This window comes from Phytophthora infestans, genomic scaffold (assembly GCF_000142945.1).
Source record: "Phytophthora infestans T30-4 supercont1.63 genomic scaffold, whole genome shotgun sequence".
Classification (NCBI taxonomy): domain Eukaryota; phylum Oomycota; class Peronosporomycetes; order Peronosporales; family Peronosporaceae; genus Phytophthora; species Phytophthora infestans.
Window position 1 is genome coordinate 228,226 of NW_003303696.1, and position 19,716 is coordinate 247,941.

Below are 19,716 nucleotides of genomic sequence, written 5' to 3' on the forward strand. Positions count from 1 at the left end.
GCTTAAGTCGAGTTGGTGGCAAGCGTACCCAACCGTCCCGTTAGTGCTGCCGGGATCCGCGGTGGTGTCGAGTAGCTCTACAGCGCCGACCTTGTTGGACGTGGCGACGGCCTCGCCGGATATCATGGCGCCGATGTCGTCGCTGATTTGCAAAACCCGTTAGCGTCGATGGGGCCGTTCGCGTGTATGTCGAGATTTTTGGCGGCGGCATGCGTGGAAGCGTGCAATGAGTGCACGTCTCATACGCCATGTATGTGTCGTTCTCCGTGCAGTCGTCGTACCGCACAGAAGTCAACACGAACGATCGGCTTGGTGTCACAATGCCACGCTTCGCTCAACCCAACAAAAGTGTACCCACGTCCATGATGCTACCCTTACTAACTCAATAGCATGCAGTCCGGGAGTATCCCGTCAACAAGATCAAAACCGATCCCAGTATTCTGCTGACAGCGATGACGGGTATATGGACGTCATTATGACGTATTGAACCGAGCTAAAAAGCGTCACCAGCCTTCTCCGCATAGCTGTTGGTGAATTTCCCAGATGCGACTCCCCGCTCCGCCATAGTAGCTGCACATGAGCTGATTTGCTTCGTTGGTACGACGACCATCACGAAACGTTGGTAGCTATGCGAGTGCATGACGGTTCTAACGACCGATCCGAGGACCATTGGCGCGCTGTTGAAGCTGCGAGGACAGCGATATATCGACTCAAGCGTAGGAGACGATTGTGTTCAAGTTGTATTAGATACGGTAGCTAAGCTTTCATTTAAGTTCAGTTTGATCTGATACCAGCACTTATCTTCTGTTGAAGTACCATCTTTTGTAACGTTCAAGCTCGTGGTATCGATCTGGATCAGTATACATGAAGCTGGTACCGATACGTATGCGTACCCTTCACATTAGGCTGCCGACGGCGTAGAACGATCCACTAGGCTCAAATCAACATATACAAACCCCAATATATTTGGTCCAATTGAAGTAGCATGCGTTTTGAACAACTTGCAAGCCATCAGTTCAGAAATCGACGTGTAGAACGCAGATGCTGGATTACCGTTCTGATAGTTAAGCTGTTGAGGTACAGAAATGACCGTAGATTATGAATAATACTCCACTCACAATGATGACAGCTGCCAGGCCCGGGAATGACCCTTGCATCAAACGGGAAAGGCATTTACAAAGCGAAACGTGAGGAGCCGGTATGAAATGTAATTCAATTTGAATTTATTTCGATCTAATCCTTGACGCCTTCGTTTTTTAGATACTATCACACTTCCGTGCAGGTGATAATGTCGAATTTGACTCGACATATCCTGTGTTAGTTAACCCACGCGGGCGATTAAGTACTCAGTGTGATCACGATAGCTATGTCGTGTTTTGATCGATCATGATAGAAAGTCGAGCCGAAATTTAGATCCACTGCAGATGTAGACGATTTTGTAGCCGCACTCCCTGTTAAAGAAATGCGAGATATTGACAAGAACCTCTCTCTCCGCGGAGAGAATTATCTTCATGATTACCTGTGGATGATGAGGTGGCTAAGGACGTGTATGGAGCTATCGGAGGTACGTCGCATATAAATGTTTAGCTTTATATTTCACTGATTACGCTTCCGTTGGTGCTTTAGATTGCTCGCTGGGACATTTGTGCTCGCATCCAATTTTTGAATGACTTCATTCTGCGAGATTGGTTCAAACAAGACCAGAGCACCCAGTAGCTCATAGTAATGCGGGCCGATTCAGCAGCTGACAGAACTACCATCGAGGGCCATCGACGTCAAGGTCTTCGCATAGAAAAACGACACGACATGATCGTGTGGCTTGTCCATGCGATGAATCTTATTGACCAATTTGCGGACTTACTAAAATACGAACCTCGGTGGAGGAGCTGCGACTGCGAAAGGTGTACCTACTATCGGTCACCAGCGTGGCTGAAGGTGAAGCCGAAGGACTTGACTCCAAAGACGTTGACGTCAAAGCGGTTCCCTTTTCGTCTGTAAGTACACGAGGATACACCAAGTGTAGCTTGTTGAATGAATCCTTAAGTTTGAATAACACCTTTTTGGATTCAAGTATTTTGTATTTCTGTGTGTCATGCCGAATAATTTTGGTAAATAAAAGCGCCCGATTCAGCCCCAAGTCAAGCAGTACTATGCATGTAGTAGCTACATCGTACTGAATCGGACAGACCATTTCAACTCTCAAGTGTTTCCTAAACCCGTTAAAAAGTAACCAGCTGTATACGGTAATAAGGTGCCTTATTTATGATTTCATTGTAACAGCTATCCTAACCGACTCACAGTTATTGTGCGCAACCTGGCAAAAAGCGTTCCATTCACGGCTTTCCCAGGAACGCGTAGCGGTCTAAGTGGCAGCATTTACGGCCCTTCATCTTGCAATGACGAGACAGCCGCATCAATCACAACGATGCACTTACCAACCCGCCACTTTACAGCAGACAGCCACTGCATTCATTGGGTCGTGTTTGTCGTGCTTGCTGGAGATGCTAATGGTGCCGATTCAGTGGCGCGCGCTGTGAATGCATGCATGAGCAATTAAATCGATACAGCACAGGTGCTGACGCCACATCTTGCATCTCTACACCGTACTGATAATTCATATCGCTAGCACGACGCAGATCGATGTATAGAAACAACGGTGAGTGTTACTTTGCGCGGCTAGCACGAGAGACCGATGGGACAAAAGCGAAATTTGAGTGAATGTTCCTCACGGTACTGCTCGTTCCGTCTTTTTTCACGTCATTATTACAGTAGACATCGCTTTGAAGATACCATTTTTTGTTGGTAAGCCAATCACGTCGCGGTACGCGAAAATCTACCTATGGTACCTTTCCGCAAGAAATCTTTCATAAACCTTGCATCCTTTATAGACTGGAGGTTCGTCTCTTGGCAGAACTATTTTTTTAAAATCACACTTCAGGTATATGCTTTTGGTCTTTTTACCATAACGTTTATATGGTGACCCATTAACCCTTCTAGAACGGTATTCTGTATCCTACAGAATAAGCGTTTTGCAGTATTTAATATCCAGAAATGTTGGATGCGCTGTCGAATCTCGCATCTATTTTTTTGCATGTGTGCTGATCAGTCGACCGCTCCTCATAGATCTGCGCTGGGTAGATAGCCAGGGATTAGCGTGTTGGCATAGAAAGACGAGTATAAGGTTTAAAAATCGAGGTGACAGCCCACACAAACGCGTGTCAGCCACTCCATCTTTCCCCATTCGGAAAGTTGAACGCTTCTGGAGAGAAGTCGTTCACGCAGCTGTGGCGTGACCTGTGCAAAGAAGGATGGAAGGCTCGTAAGCCCACCGGTATCGCTAAAGGCCACCGCTACGTAAAGCCAGGAATCAAGGGTCGCCTCGATGAATCACGACGCGGATTAGACTTCTTTGAAGGTGGGTGGATGTGATTGTAGCTAATAATTTTCGTTGTACTAATATCAGCTTTAATCCAGGTGAGAAGGATCTTATGGCGTTTGCTCGTCTCTCAGGCCTCCTGGATCACCAACCTTCCAGCGCATCGGTGGGCTCTGTCGTCCGACGACCCATTGGTAATCAATTAGCTTATGCAGTCATCGGTGTTGACCCCCCATGCGTTCCATCCCCCACGACAAACCAGGCTTCAGTGGCGCCGGCCACAACTGCGAGTAGAGAATTGGTCGCGATTGTTTCTTTGCCGGCTTCCCTCGGTTCAGCACCTGATGACACGCATATTGTTCAGGATGATACAGAATTTCATCCCAAGATGAATGCGACAGATGAAGAAGAAGGCAAAACGGAGAGCGACGATCGGAACGAGACTGAAAACTTCGTTGATTTGGATATGTTCGACAGCGATAACTTCATGGAGGGTCTCCGAAAGGAGCCGCTGTTTGGCCCGACAGCTGATAACGATGTGAACTTCGTGGATAGCGCTGACTTCTTCGGTTCCGATTCAGATGCAGACGATGATGGGGTATTGGAAGGCAATGAGGTGACTACATCCTCTCTAGAAGGTGCCAACGATGTTGAAGATGTCCCAATGACTGAAGACGTCTCTGAAGCTGAACTGTTGGGGTTTACGGAAGATGGCTTACGTGAAATCGCTGGGAATGGATGGGTGACGTATGACGAAGACCATAGCGGTAAGCCCGGATAGCACAGAATAACTTAAAACGCATATAAACTAAATCTGTATATGACATATTTGCAACAATGTAGAGGAGTTTCAAGTTGATGCAGCAGTTCAAGGATATGCATCCCCATGAGATCGTTCACATCGTCGCATTACTCTTTGCTCGCGCAATAGCACCGATTCGAGATGGACTTGCCAAACATTTGTCTACCGATGAAGATGGTGCCGTTCCACGAGGAACGTTCTCGCGCTTCATGAACCGTTATCGCTTCGTAGCGATCTTGAAGTTTCTTCACTTCAACAACAATGAACAAGGTGGAGTGCTTGTGGATACGGCCTGGGAAGTTCGACCGCTACTGCAAGTTGTTGAGAAAACGTTTCGCCGTGGATATCGCCTCGGAAAAGTAATCTCTTTTGACGAAGGTATGATGGCTAATCGAAGCAAATACAACCCAATGCGCGTCTTTATGCCAGACAAGCCCCGCAAGTATGGCATTAAATTCTACATGACGTGTTGTGTTGACACCGCGTACTACTCTAGGTAAGACATGCTATTCTAAATATTACCGAACATCCTATTCTGGAGGATACAGATTAACATGGTGTGTACTTTGATATTCTGTATGTGATATATCTTAGAGTGGAAATCTACTGTGGAGCTGACGAATCGAAGCAGAAGAAGAGAAAGGCACCAACAGACACACTGGGACTTGGCCCAAAAACTGCCGTAAGGAACATCTCGAAGGTGTTGATGGACCAGCCGAAGAAGCGACTGATTGTTACCGACAGTTTTTTACTCGACCGTATCGCTCCGTCTGAAGCTGCTGGACATGAACTTGTACCACGTCGGGACTACACGGACCGACAGGTCAGGCTGGTGTCCAGTTCACTCCACGCAAAAGAAAAGACCACAGCGCATGCCACGCGGAGCCTACCGTATTGCCCAAGCGCGAGACCACCCCGATCTCGTCGCACTGAGCTGGATGGATTCCAAGCCAGTGAACATGCTCTACAGGATGAAGCACGCGTCGCACCAGTGTTCTCCACACGCAGAAGGATGGAACCCGTACTCCAGTTCCGTGTCCACAGCTGGTCGTGGACTACGCCTCGGTAGGGGTGGAGTTGATGTCCACGACCAGCTACGACTTCACCGCTAGAGTATTCAAAAGTGCATTTCTCTCCGGAAGTATTACAAGCAGCTATACCTGTGTATCGTAGACATGGCCGTTGTCAATGGTTACATTGTTCACTGCATTACAGTCAAGAAAAGAGGGGAGAAGCCACCTACACACGCAGAATACTTGCGCCGCTTGCACGTACAGCTACTGGCGCTGCGTACAATCAACTTCGAGACGCATATCAACGCAGAGGATCTAGTTTCAGGGCCGATGCCCCGCCAACAACACTCGTTAGTGAACATAGACGATTACTACACAAAGGGAACGCAGCACAAACGAAGACAATACTTGTGCAAAGTGTGCTCCGCGTACTCCGATGCCAATACCAAGTCATTTGAGGCCAGCTTCTTCTGCCAGGAATGCAGTGACACGTTTGGTGGACGTGTGCCGCTTTGCCTTCAAGTACGGAGCGTCGAAAGCGGTAACTCGCTAACATGTGCGCAGATTTGGCACGACACTTGGAACGATGGTAAGTGCATTCCGCCAGCTCTAAAAAAGAAGATAAGATTCCGTAAGCGTAAAAGCGATAATGAGACTGAGGAATTAGATAACCGTAAGGCTTATAAGATAAGAACACTTACAAGGCGTATAGCGCCTTCGTAGTGGCGCGCGCAGAGAAGAAATTGCCCTGTGCCTCCTCACTAATCCGTTAGTTAGGAACTGGGCAAATTCTTCCACTGCGCGCGGCCCAGGTTTGGCGCCAAAGATGGGTGGCTGAAACCTAGAGATGGCCACTTCCAGTGATAGTACCGAAAATGACGGGTATTGCTTGGTAGGAGGTTTTGACCGTGTTCTGTTCAATCGGGAGCCAATAGAAAATCGCTATTTGATCTGATGGCGGATACATTGTGGGATCTATGCCTACTTCTGAGGCTTCTTTGCGTTCAATCTGCTCCGTTTATTTACAACAGGCGCGAAAGGGCTCACCACAGCATACTTTTTGCAGGTTTTCTGGCATACTTTAATCAAGGTATTTTCGTATTCTGTAGGATACAGAATAAGAGGCCGTTCTAGAAGGGTTAAACAGGAAATGTATGGGGATAAGGATTGGGTTAATGAGTTTGGCATTAAACAGTGTCCTAGTTCAAGCGCCGTTTCAACAATACTGTGAACAAACCGACGGTTTCAAATGGACAGGGGTATCTTGTGCGAGATTTTTCGCCTTCCGCCGCTTTTACGGTTTTTACTTGAAAGGTACTTTTTACACCGGTTGCATAAAAGCCGTAAATTCCAATATCGAGAATATCGAGCTTAATAATTTTCGCACTTCACCGGAGCTGTGACATTTGGTTCAAACTGTAAGACAACCCTTACATGTATATAATTAATTTTAGCAAAGGGCTTTTTAAAAAAGCACTTGGATATCAAAATCTGAAAAAAAAATATTGAGTCCACATCACTCCTAAACATTTCGTCATTTCGAGGGCCCGATAATGAAGATAATATTTTTGGGCGACCACAACTTCTTCAGTTTTATGCATTCCGTAGCTTGTAAGTGCTCAATAGATAGAGGAGACGCCCCGCTTTCGTTTAGAGTGCATAAATCAAATTTCGTACTTAGGTTCGAAAGTAACATTTTTGTTAATTCACACCGACTCTGCACGGTTCAGTTAACAGGCTGAATGTTCCAGGATGGCCCGTTACAAACCGGTTAACCTGGTGGATGGCCAGCAGCGCTTGACAAAAGGACAACAAGGAGGACAACGCTAGAGTAGAAGTTTAGAGGACAGATCTAATTGACTTTAATCTACTCACTTCGGCATTTACCGCATACAACAACAACAGGTTAACAGCCGCAACCTCAACACGACCGGAACGCTCCACGCAAAAACGCTTAAGACCTTGACGACTACCAAGCGTGCCGAAGCCCTCCTCGGGAGTGGGAACTACCTCCAGTGAGTACATTTTGCGCATGACGCTAGTCAGGAAGGGCTTGCTTGCGCATATTCAAGTCGTCAAGCCTGAGAGCGAGATCACAGAAGCGTGGCTTGTCAACGATGCCAAGGCGCTTGGCATTATCGCCCAGGGTGTGGAACACCAGCACCAGACCAAGATCCGGTCGGCGACGCGCTCCATGGAAGCATGGGAAACGCTCCGCGAGTTCTACAATCGCACCACGCTCCACAACCGCGTGATGATAACGCGTCGACTGCACGAGCTCAAGATGGAGAGCGGCCCGTCTATGACCAAGCATCTGGATGCGTTCGATGAGCTGATCGTCGGTTTGCAGACGCTGGGAGAACCCATGGACGAGGCACGTCAGCTGGTGGTACTGCTGAGCAGCCTCCCCGCCGAATACGAGCTCATATCGTCTATCGTGGAGAACGCCAAGGGTGTGACGCTCATCGAGGCCAATGAGAAGCTGTTGAAGGAGTATGAGCGACTCGAGAAGAAGGAAACCACGGAGAAGGCGTTCCAAATGAATGGGAACGCAGGCAAGTTCCGAAATGGCCGAGAGAACGGTCGGAAGTGGACCGCTCCGAAGCGGAATGTTGGTTTCAAGGGCAAGTGCTTCAACTGTGACCACGTGGGCCACATGAAGCGGGACTGTCCTGCTCCGAAGAAGGGTAGCCAAGACGATGCAGTGTTTGCAGCTGATGGGGAACGCTCGGCCGGGTGGCTGATTGATAGCGGTGCGACGTCGCACATGACCCCTCACCGGAACGACCTGTTTGAGTACAAGTCGCTGGACACTAGCATGGAGGTGACGATTGCAGACGGAAAGAAGCTGCACGTCGCAGGAACTGGAACGGTCTAGTTGACTGGTTTGAACGGTAGACGCATCCGTACGGTGGACGTGCTCCACATCCCCGGGCTCGATAGACGCTTATCGTCAGTCGAGAAGCTCGCGGAACGCGGTATGAGTGTGGAGTTCCAGCGTTCCAGTTGTGTAATTTGGGGAAGGAACGCTGCAATAGCGTCCGGGAAGAAAATCGGTAAGGCATTCCTGTTGGACTGTCAGCAGGAGGAGGCCCGTTTCGTGGAATAGTGGGAGCTTTGGCACGCTCGCATGGGTCACCCCAACAAGGACGCACCGCCGAAGACCCAGCGTTCCACGACCGGTATCCCGCCAGTAAAAGGGGGTGCAAGACTCTGTGCGGTGGATGCATGAAGAGAAAGCAGACCGTGACGGCGATCCCGTCACGATCACTGACGAAGACAGCGAGTGTGTTGGAAATAGTATACACGGACGTTATGGGACCAACGAGAACGCTCTCAAAGGGGGGTGCCAAGTACGTGCTGACCTTTGTAGACGTCTACTCAAGGTATGTCGTGTCATTCTTCATGAAGCACAAGAGTGAGGTGGGCAGCAAGCTGAAGGAGTTCAAGGCGCTGTATGAAAATCAGTGGGGGGGGAACGATTGAAGTGCCTGCATTCCGATAATGGAACGGAGTTTGTAAACAAGACGGTATTGGAACTCTGTCAGCGGAATGGCATCGTTCTTCAACGCAGCGTTCCATACAGCCCTCAGCAGAACGGTGTTGCAGAACGCATGAACCGTTCCATCATGGAGAAGGCACGAAGCATGCTACACTACAAGTCTATGTCGACGGAGTGGTGGGCTGAAGCTGTGAGTACTGCAGTGTACCTTATCAACCGCTCCACGAACACATCCAACTCGGATGTCACGCCATATGAGTTGACGTTCCTAGTGAAGCCACGGATGGAGCACCTACGCGTGTTTCGATCACAAGGGTACGCTCACGTGGATGCCGTGAAGAGAACGAAGTTGGAACCCAAGAGCTTCAGGTGCGCGTTCCTCGGATACGCAGAGAACTTAAAAGGGTATCGTGTCTACGACTTGGATGCATCCAAGGTCAAGCTGTCACGATCGGTAAAGCTGGACGAGCGTGAGGTGGGCGGTATTTATGACACGCCGTCGCCAGCTTCTGGAACAATCATCCATGTGACAAGGAGCGATGACGATACCGTGGTTCCAGCTCCAGAAGTGGAATGACAGTCTGTTCAAGATGAACCGATGGAAGAAGCGGAAGAACCTGCTCAAGACATTGAGATGGACGATGTTGAGCCGGAACGGAACGCAGAGCTACCACAGCTACCCGCACCGGAGGAGCGCCGGTCGAGTGGACTGGAACTGGCAACGTACCGCTGACAACCTCCTGCGTTCCAAGAGGACCGAATAATCTTCCATACTGCAACAGAACGCTCAACCCGACCTCGGGAACCGGTGTTTCTGCTTGGGAACGGCTACGATGACGATATGGAACGTCAGTCTGAACGAGGTAGTGATGGACCGCCGTCTCCTAAGCGTCCTAGGATCGATGAAAACTGTTAACTCGCAGAGGCAGTGTTGGCATATGCGGCCAGCATCGGAGGTGTCCCGGATACGCCGAACACGTACGCAGAAGTTATCGTCATGATAAAGCAGCTGAAAGGCGTCGGGCGATGAAGGCTGCGTTACACTCTCATTCCCAGAACGGAACGTAGACGTCGGTTCCATGTGGAATGCCTACGCGTTTTATTGGATGTCGCTGGGTGTTCACCAAGAAGCGTGACGAGAACGGTCGTGTTATCCGTTACAAGGCACGCCTAGTAGCTCAAGGGTTCAAGCAGAAGTTTGGAATCGTTTATTTTTTTTAGACGTACTCTCCTGTTGCAAACATGAACTCGATTCGAGTTGTACTCGCTGTGTGTGTGTGGCATGTGACTACGTTATGGAGAAACTGGATGTCGACACAGCGTTCCTAAACAGTAAATTGGTGGATTTGGTCTACATGGACGTCCCACTTGGTCTCGAGAACCCTGAAGGCAAGAAGCTCAAGCTTCTAAAGGCCAAATATGGTTTGAAACAAGCTGCAAGTGCATGGAACAAGACCATCCATCGTGTGTTCCTGCGGAACGGTTTCAGGAGTTATGGAGCCAACCAGTGTGTCTACGTCAAGCGTTCCAGGGACGCATTCGTGTACGTATGCCTGTATGTGGACGACATGATCATTGCGGCGAAGACACGCGAAGTGATTCGCGAAGTAAAGGACGCTCTGAAGAGTGCCTTCAAAATAAAGAGTTTGGCGAGGCAAAGTTCATCCTGGGGATGGCGATTGATCATGATAAGGCAGCTGGAACGCTGATGATCAAGCAAACTCGGTCTATTGACGATATTGTAGCGCGCTTCAACCAACGGAACGCCAAGATGTTGGATAACCCATGCGCGTCAAACATGAAGCTGTCAAAGATGATGTCGCCAGCCACGGAGAAGGAGCGACGTGAAATGCAGTCAAGACCGTACCGGTCCTTCATCGGATGCCGGATGTACATCACAACATGCACTCGACCGGACATTGCGTTCGTTGTAACGCAGTTGTCACGCTTCCTGGAGAATCCTGGAACGCAACACTGGAAGGCAGCGATACGGGTCCTGCAGTACTGGAAGACAGCTCGGCAGCACGATATCGTCTACCAAAGTGTACCGCAAGGTGTCAAGGCAGAGGCGTTCGCGGACGCAGACTGGGGAAGCAACATTGACGACAGGCGTTCCGTATCAGGTGTCATGGTCATGATTGGGAACGCTCCGGCTGTGTTCAAGTCCAAGTACCAGCGAACGGCTGCACTCAGCTCAGCGGAAGCAGAGTACATGGCTCTGAGTCTGTGTACGCAAGAGGTACTGTGGACACGTGCTATTCTCAAGGACATGGGTCACCAGCAAGTGGGAGCGACGCAGGTCTGGGAGGACAATCAAGGTGCTATCGCACTTGCAAGTAACGCTGGGTATCACGTTAGGACCAAGCACGTGGATATCCGACATCACTTCATTTGGGAGAATGCGGAACGCTCTATGATCAAGGTGGACTACGTCGACACGAAGCGCCAACTTGCGGACATGATGACGAAGGCGCTTGGAACGAAGTCGCTAGCGTTCCTTCGCGAGGCAAGCGGGATCAAGAAGAGGAACGCCGCGATCCTTAACGAAGACGAACGCCGTGCAATAGCGGTGAGTGGGAGTGTTAATTCACACTGACCCTGCACGGTTCAGTTAACCGGCTGAACGTTCCAGGATGGACCGTTTCAAACCGGTTAATCTGGTGGGAGGCCAGGGGCGCTTGACAAGAGGACAACAAGGAGGACAACGCTAGAGTAGCAGTTTAGAGGACAGATTTAATTGACTTTAATCTACTCACTTCAGCATTTACCGTTAACAACAAACATTTTTTTGTTTGACTGTGGATTTGCTAAACCCGACTCCATTACCAATTTCTACCGGCTTCAACAACAAATTAGCTTGTCCCAGCCTTTTTAGCTACTCCAGTCATTTTTTTTGTTTTTCGAAGTTTTTCTTGTATCTGTTTCTAAGTTTCTTAGAATTTGTAAACCATATTTGTTATTTTATATTCAAAGTCGAAAAAATACAATACATGTACAAGCTGTTTTTGGACCATCTGGTATAAATTTCAGAGAAAAATTATCCTGGTATTCCCTCTTAGTCTCTTTAGCTCTCGAAATTCTAATTTCTGGGGGATAGTTATTATCGCCATTATAGTTAAGCAGATATCTCTTTTCAATTAGCCTGTCAGACACCAATTGTCGTCTACTGTACACGTTTATCCGAGCTCGTGTGGCACATTGCCAATGAAAAAGAAATGGAGAGCTTTGGTTGTTGGAATAGCGCGAAAAAGAAAATCAATGGACGCTCCTTCAGTGGAATACATGTAACGAAGGTTCTCGATGTTCCACTGGAATATATTAATGAACCATCGGCCTTGACCCTTTTTCAGACACTTGTTGCTCCAAAATCTTGAGCTACCGGTAGTCTAGAAACCATTAATAAGTTCTCTAATATATCCTTCGTTGAACCAGAACTTTTTAGCATACTGGTGTATTTACATGTTACGCAGCATCAGGACTGAAACCAAATTCCCTATCGGAATACTAAGTATTAATAATACAAACGTTTTGGTCCAATTTGTTTGTTTGTTCATTTAATCAAGCAACTTGTAGTTCAAGTCTTGCCTCTCCAGTTCCAGCACTAGCATTTTAATTTGCACTGAAGAACTCATTAGTTAAGTGTGAAATACAGGAGCACTTTAATTTCATATCGACCTGGTGAAGAATCAACGATACTGATACCTATGCTAGCAGCATTGATCTTGATCCTAACACGCGTATTTAGTGCTGAGATCACCAACTATCTCGAGCAGAAGGCTTCATGCGACACAGCTTTGGCTTTCATGAGCTGGCAGCTACTACTTCAGTACCTCTCTGTGGTCCTTCTAGTGTTCATACATGTTATACATCAAATTTATCGTCCGTTTAATTCCTTGTTTTTTAAAGTGTTGAACTTGGGTCCATGCACGAAAAGGGGGATGTACGTCGGGCTCTTAAAGTACTCATAGAACCGCAAGTAGTTGATGTAGATGCGATATTCCTATCGCCAATGCATGTTGACGAGATAACGTTGAGCTTGTTGTACATCATCGCTGGGGTTCGCTTATTCACAATCCAGACCGTGAATCGGATTGCCCAGTACAGAGGTCGGACGTAGTTGTTGTTTGGCCTTCGATTTTCGGTTGATTTTTTAATAATGTAACCCACCATTCCTTCTTGAGTCCATTACCTCTTTCATGCGTATAGGTCGTGTCATCTTTTGTCACCAGTCTTTTGATCGCTATCCGCACGCTCGCGAGTATAATTTCCCTCTCTTCGTCAGTGGCCGAGGTCTTGTGCGCTTCAGCAGTGGTAGAATCGCTTCGTAGAAGTCTATACAATGTATAGACTTCTACGAAGCGATTCTGACGTGTCATGTCAATGGCCATGGCTGCCATGATGGCACTGTCATGGTGGCCGGCTGGGAATAAAGGTACAGCGTCGATCGACGCATCGTTGGCAAAGCTCGTCTGCTCTGTAGCGGTATCCGCAATGGCCGAGGTTGTATCGCAGATCGTTATGACGAGTAGTGTAATAACAAGAGGTCTACGTATATAGTCTGCGAGACACATCTCTGATGCCATTAGAGCTCGCGTATTACTGTACATGTAGTAGCTGCAGAGCCGGCACATTACACCGGCAGTTTTTTTTCGTAGCCTTTTTTCACAAGGAGAGTAGGTTTAACCGCGCCAGCGACCGCTTGGCCAATCGAGAGCGTGGGGACGCGCTCAATGCCATTGAGTGTGTCCTCACGCTCTCGACTGGTTATTGAGTCAATGCGTCTCAAGTAGGTTTCAAGTCCTCTAAACGGATGGCAACCTCTCGACCCGCTGAGCGAGAGGACGCATCCGATGCAGATTTCAAGTTCTCGCTATTCGAATCGCATGGGATAGGTCTTTTTTGTGGCACCGCCTTCGTTTCCCGCTTAGGCCTTTTCTCTCATTCGAGAATCTGGAAAGATGGTTATAATGTGGACCACATCCCACGTCCTTTCTCTGCTATTCATCAGAAAAGTGTATGCTTCGAGGCATAAGTGTTCGGTCGTGTCAAATTATGTCTACCGTTCTCCGAAAAATGTCTAGTGCGGGTTGGAAAAATAGTGCGAGAGCTCTCGCACCAGACTCGAATCTGCCGCCTCAAGGAAAGATGGTGAAACTCTTGTGTGCTGTGGTGGGTGTGGCGGAAAGCGTGTTGTCGGTGCGAGTGGACGAGAGCGACTCGGTGGCTGACTTGAAGAAGGCGGTCAAGGCGGAGAAGAAGAACGACTTGAAGGACGTTGATGCATACAAGCTGAAGCTCTTCCTGGCCAAGACAGCGGACAGCAAGTGGCTCTCTTCTCGCTTGGAAGACGTAACGAAGCTGAAGAAGGGCGAAAAGACTGCTCTCATCGAAGCGCTCACGAGTGAAGACAAAGAGTTACAGGGAGAAGATTCGTTGGAGGACGTGCTGATTGGAATGGATCCTCCATCAACTTCCCAAATCCACGTGCTGGTGGTGGTTCCACGGTCTACGGGAGACGATGACGCATGGAGCCCAATGGATCCTAAGGTTCAATTGAATCTGTGGAAGTCAGTTGTGAGAGTTTCTTCGGAAGATGTGTGCTCAGGAACGGCGCTGGTTGTGGATCAAACGCCGACGCACTTGTATCTTATGACGAACTTGCACATGTGGACAGACGCTACATTCACTGATCACTTGAGTGGTCACTTCAAGTCTGAAATCAAATGGTATTTGAGACTCTTTCCCTCAATGAAAACAAGTGGAAGGAAAAGGAAAGATGCTGATGTGAAGGATGCGAATGTTGCAATGCAACCACGTCGTAAATCTCCACGGACGACAGCGATGAAAACACCAACTTTATCCGGCAAGCCTCTAGTTGTGGTGGAGCAGCTCCTTCCCGATACGACGAAGCCGGAAGAAGTCATTCGATTTAGCCTCGACAAGGACACATGCTGGTGTAGTTCGGCTGCGTTCGACTTCGCAATCTTCAAAGTTGCTGTGCCACGAGATAACAAGCTCGTCCGATGTAAAATGTCCCTTAAGGCGTATGACACGAAGAATGTTGACGTGTTCGGATTCCCTGGCGCTCTTCAAGACCAACATTTTGGTCACGCTTACGCATCCTTTCCAGCTAAAATCACCGGTTGGCGTGGAAACCAAATGATTCTCTCATCTTTGTCAGCTCCTGGTCTATCTGGAAGCGCGCTTGTATGCACCAAATATGGAGTACCAGTGGGATATATTGGTGGACTTGATGGCTCAATGAAGAACAAGCAGTATCAATCCTATGCCTTCACATTTCAAGGATTAATCCCCGAATTACCGTCTTCGTTGCCGCCTGATACCGAAGGTGAAACAAAGAATGAGTTATAGTCTGTATAGCGCCAGTGGAAGTGAATCCACGTGAAATTTTCTGCAATGGTGGTAGAAATAAACTTACTTTTGCGTGAGACGCTTTATAAATGTATTTTTATTGTGTATTTCAATTCTTTTCTTCTTTTTTTCACTAATATTAATAGCCTGATGCTCGGTGTACAATAAAAAGAGGTCGGTTTATTAAATCGAGGTCTATAAAAAGTACAAATCGATCTAACTAAACAGTCTGATAAATCGAGCCACGGCAGAATCGACCGCTTCGGATCGATTCCACATCCATATCCTGTAAATCGACGCTCTGAAATGGTAATTCGATAGCCTGTCTCTTCCCATCTCATTTTTACGCGTGGTTTTATGGACCATACTCGATCTAGGATATAAAACGGATGGACATTCCCACAATAATCCTGACAAATATAAAGGTATAGCATATAAATATGACGTATTTACCCTTTCGCTAAAGAGCATCAAAGCAGCGCACCACGCGAAGCTCGTCTAACCTATCACAAAAGGTACGACGATAGAAATAGGGACCAAATTCGTACGCGCAAAAAGCGGAAGCCGAAAGACGAACTTAACAGCAACGAAGCCGAACTTAAGACATTAACCGAACTTGGCTAATTAATTACTTCGAAGTATTTTTTTTACCACATAGAAAGTCAAGCCACATATAGACAGACACTGATTGACCACCACGCTGACGATTTCGAAGGATGCTCTCGGCGACCTTAGCCCGTCTGGGTGATGCGGCAAAGGACAAGGGTAAATGGATGGCTTTAGGTAAAACGCAAGTTTTCCGTGCCGCTGGCTATCGAACCCGCGGTGTTATTGCAACACCCCTTTCAAGCGACACTTCCTTATCATTGACGAGGATGAGAATCATCACTTCGTTGGTTCAGAGTGTGCTAAGCTTTTTGGTGGGCACTAGTGTTGGCAATTGATATTCACCGTTAATATCAGCTAAATTAGCTGAATGGGTTATTAATCGCTAATAACAATGAATAACTAATTTTCACAGTGACAATTCAAACAAACAATCGGGCTACTGTACAACCGACTTCCACTCGCATAGCGAAGCGGTTATGGCAAGGAGAATTGAGCATGGGTATGCACTAGTCGGAGAGCGCTACAAATCCGAAGCTATGCGGTAGCTACCTGGATCTGTTTGCCGAAGACAGCGGCTGTAGTGCGACCACAATGCACTCTGCTCCCTCAACTACGGCGTACTCTTGCACCGCAGTAGACCGGGGCATTGTCTTCGACTACTTCTCGTGTTCACCGTAGAGATCAAGCTCAACGCCTGCTGCTGCATGTTTTGCGGTACAGACTGTCAAATAATGCGCTCCCAAGGCTTCGAGGAAGGCGATCGTTCGAGTGGACAGCCTGAGAGGCTACAACGTATTCTTCGAGGAAACGCAGGTGACTATGTGTTATTGTTTCTTAGAAATTTGATGTGTCTGCGGCACTCGAGCAGTTATTATCGTGAGGTACCAGTAATTATGAGGGAGATTAGTTGACGGAGCTCATAACGCAAGAGCAAGAAGCCAAGAGTACGCACATCGGTCACGACGCTAGCTACTGCCATTCCGAGATAATTTCTATGGGATGATGGAGTCTTTACGGAGGTGGCCAGGCACAATTTTGGATTGGTTCTTTCACGGAAAAATCTGTGAATGTTTGGTGCAATGCAAGCACCGCTACCTGAGATGGTTGGAAGATCCGAGCCGGGAAGAGGATAAGGTATTGCGGTCAAGTGCAGCCGAAACATCAGTTAGCGGTTTGAAACCCTAAAGATATCGCGATCAGTAGCACTACAATATTTGTCGACATAGCTGTGCGTGAGTCTTGCTAACTCTATTGCTTCTATTGTGATAGTCTAGCATTTCAAATTGCAAAATGATCAATAACTTGGAAACGCTAGGAGGTAATGCACTGGAGCAACAATTTTGCAGCTTACAGATGATTTTGCGCTAAACGCTGATCTGGAAATGAAGTCGTGGTCATGAAGAAGGGAAAATTGATGAAAAGAAGACTGCCTCGTGCTCAAAGTTGCATACACTCAGTGAGGAGAGCTGACAGTGCAGTCATTGAGACTCCCTTTCATGGATGAATTTAATTTTCTGAGTGGCGAACTATGATCGGTCAGCTTTCTGCATTGAAATGGTGCACCGGGCCCGGCGAGCGCCAATACCGGCTCGTCTCGAGTGTGTTTGTGGATGCAACGGTGTTGACTATCATCTTGTGTGTGTGCGGTAGTGTTTTGAGAAGGGAATTATATATATTATTTGTTTTGCAGCTCAATCTATCTTGTCTGGCATATCGGTTGCTCTCGTCCATTGAAAACTGGAGTGGTGAATCTATCATTAAGACTTACCTCGTGAAGTACTGCTGTTGGTGATCCAGAGCCAGTTGGTTTTGTCCGCAGATGCCTTGTTGTGGGTGATGGCGATTGGTAGTCGTTTGTGAGCTCCCCACTATCATCTTCGCTATCGTCGCTGCTATCGCTGGAGTCACTACCGTCACAAGCTTCAGGAAAGAGCTGGTACATGATATGGTTCACTTCAGTTTTCCGAGCGATATTGGTGTACACGAAAACGAGTCTGCTAACCCGCTCAGGAGTAAGGCGATTGCGCAGTTTAGTGTAAATAAATCCGTGGATGCTCCAGCTGCGCTCACTAGAAGCTGACGATGTCGGTATTGATAATAGTAGCTTCGCAAACGACTGCACCAGACGGTATTTGGTATCAGGAAGTGACCACCAGCTCAATGGGCTGAACCGATTGTTGTCTAAGCGCTCCGTCCCTTTCCAGCTACATTTTTCCAGAACAAATTCTTGCAGCTCATTGTGGAACGTATCCTCCTGAGATCGATCGACAAGCTCTAGCTTCCTGGCAAGTTCAGTAGCATCAGTTATCAGTTTTTTTGAGTCGTGCCCATCCATCGATTTTGTTTGGTCCAGCATATGGGCAATCCCCAGTGGCTTCCAGCAAATTTTCTTTTTTCTGTCCTCGATTGCGCGAAGCACCTGCAGCTGAAGTTCCGTACTACATCCATCCAAGGATTTTGTGTAGACATCGTGAGTTCGCAGCCAACTGAATTGGTGGTAAACAAGCGAAATACTGCAATCATCACGCTCAAAGGCAGAAGGCTCGTGTTGATAGGCCGGATTATAGCGACTGTAACAGCAGCGTCTTGCCAGAACTCCTCATCCTTGAAGGTCTTCGTCGCTTCTTCCAGGTCTGAGCCCTTGTAGTTCCTTAGAAAGGCTGTGTCGGAAAAAATAGCAGCAATGACATCTCGATTTTGAACCACGTTGGCGATACATTTCTCATGGGTGTACCAGCGTGTTGCCACCGTCAGCGAGAGACGACGGCGTTTTTCTCCTCGCTTCTTAAGTTGTTTTTGAGCATCCCGAAAACACGACCACAGGCCACGCCGACCCCTGATGAAACGAGCTAGGGCTTGTGCCTTGTCGAGGACGTCTTTAAAAAACTTCATTTTAAAGATGTCTTTTATCAGCAGATTCATTCCATGTGCTGCACACCCAGTGCACACCATACCTTTGCGCTCCATCCGGACAAGCTTCCAAGCCTTTTTCATATTCGCGGCGTTGTCGGTAACGACGGCGGTAACTGCCCCAGCTCCGACCGCTTCTTCAAGCTCGAGGATAGTGGATAGAATAGTGTCTGCAATATAACGCCCGGTGTGTACCTCAGCTCTCGTATTAATTGATTTCCAAAAGACAGGAGGAAATTTAGGATTCACAAAAACAAAATTAATGATACTGTCACCATTAACGTTGGACCAGCCATCCGTCACGAGCGTCCACCCGGAAACTCCACTCATCAAAGCAATTATCCGGTCCATCTCACGCTTGAAAATTAAATCCAACAGGGCCCTCTGAAAGCTGCCGGCGAGATGATAATCAAACATAGCGCGGAAATGAGGGTCGTCAATCACTCGAAAAGGAATACCGGTAGCAATGAACCCCATAGCAACCCGTAAGAAATTGTCCTCCTCACTCTGCTTGATCGACTTGTTTAAAGAACTGCGTGGTCTCTTGCGTGAGCCCGTGCGTGGAGACCCACTCTGGGGTGTATGGAATAAGCGCTTACTAATAGACGACGGAGTTTTAGCTGAGCGTCTTGCTGGGGTCAGCAGCTTAGATGCTTTTTCGTGACGACGCTGTGAGTCATACCGAAGCCACCGCTGTTTCGACTCAGCGTCGACCTTGTCACACTTCAACACGTGTGTGAGCATGTTACGCGAAGGCTGCGCATTCTTCAGCACCTCGCCACATGCATTGCAGCTGGCGTCCGGGTGGGGCTTAGCTCCTTTGACGCGGGCAACTGCAACGGTGTAAAGCCTCCATATCTCATGCTGTGACGGTGCCATACTGTTGAGCGCTCGTATTAAGCTCACACCCTGTATCAGACTGTGTCAATATGTTTGAAAGCGACTTGAACGTCGCACACACGCGCGAGAATTGGTGTACCGTCAGAAGGGGCTATATCCAGCAGCGTCGGGCTGAGCTTTTGTGGAGATGAACGGAGCTTGCACGGCAGGGAAAGACGTCGGGGTGGGGGCGCTAGTTGTGTTGTGAGTCTCACGCGAGATCTTTGCTCGAGCAGAGCGATCTCGCGGGACT

At 48.0% G+C, this 19,716-nt stretch overlaps 4 protein-coding genes across 4 annotated transcripts; 1 reads left to right on the plus strand and 3 right to left on the minus strand.

Moving 5' to 3' along the window:
* Positions 1-12,760: 12,760 nt before the first annotated feature.
* On the minus strand, positions 12,761-13,264 carry PITG_23120 (secreted RxLR effector peptide protein, putative; the record flags this gene model as incomplete). Its single annotated transcript, XM_002896253.1, has 1 exon — positions 12,761-13,264. The coding sequence occupies one exon, from the start codon at positions 13,262-13,264 to the stop codon at positions 12,761-12,763; it is 504 nt and encodes a 167-aa protein (XP_002896299.1).
* A 556-nt stretch (positions 13,265-13,820) lies between these two features.
* Positions 13,821-15,152, plus strand: PITG_18140 (Crinkler (CRN) family protein; the record flags this gene model as incomplete). The annotated part of the gene is made up of 1 exon (XM_002896254.1): positions 13,821-15,152. The coding sequence occupies one exon, from the start codon at positions 13,839-13,841 to the stop codon at positions 15,063-15,065; it is 1,227 nt and encodes a 408-aa protein (XP_002896300.1).
* A 2,402-nt stretch (positions 15,153-17,554) lies between these two features.
* Positions 17,555-18,009, minus strand: PITG_18141 (uncharacterized protein; the record flags this gene model as incomplete). The annotated part of the gene is made up of 3 exons (XM_002896255.1): positions 17,555-17,563; positions 17,629-17,878; positions 17,921-18,009. 3 exons carry the CDS (start codon positions 18,007-18,009, stop codon positions 17,555-17,557), a joined length of 348 nt encoding a protein of 115 aa, XP_002896301.1.
* A 387-nt stretch (positions 18,010-18,396) lies between these two features.
* On the minus strand, positions 18,397-19,001 carry PITG_18142 (uncharacterized protein; the record flags this gene model as incomplete). The annotated part of the gene is made up of 2 exons (XM_002896256.1): positions 18,397-18,451; positions 18,493-19,001. 2 exons carry the CDS (start codon positions 18,999-19,001, stop codon positions 18,397-18,399), a joined length of 564 nt encoding a protein of 187 aa, XP_002896302.1.
* Positions 19,002-19,716: the final 715 nt, after the last annotated feature.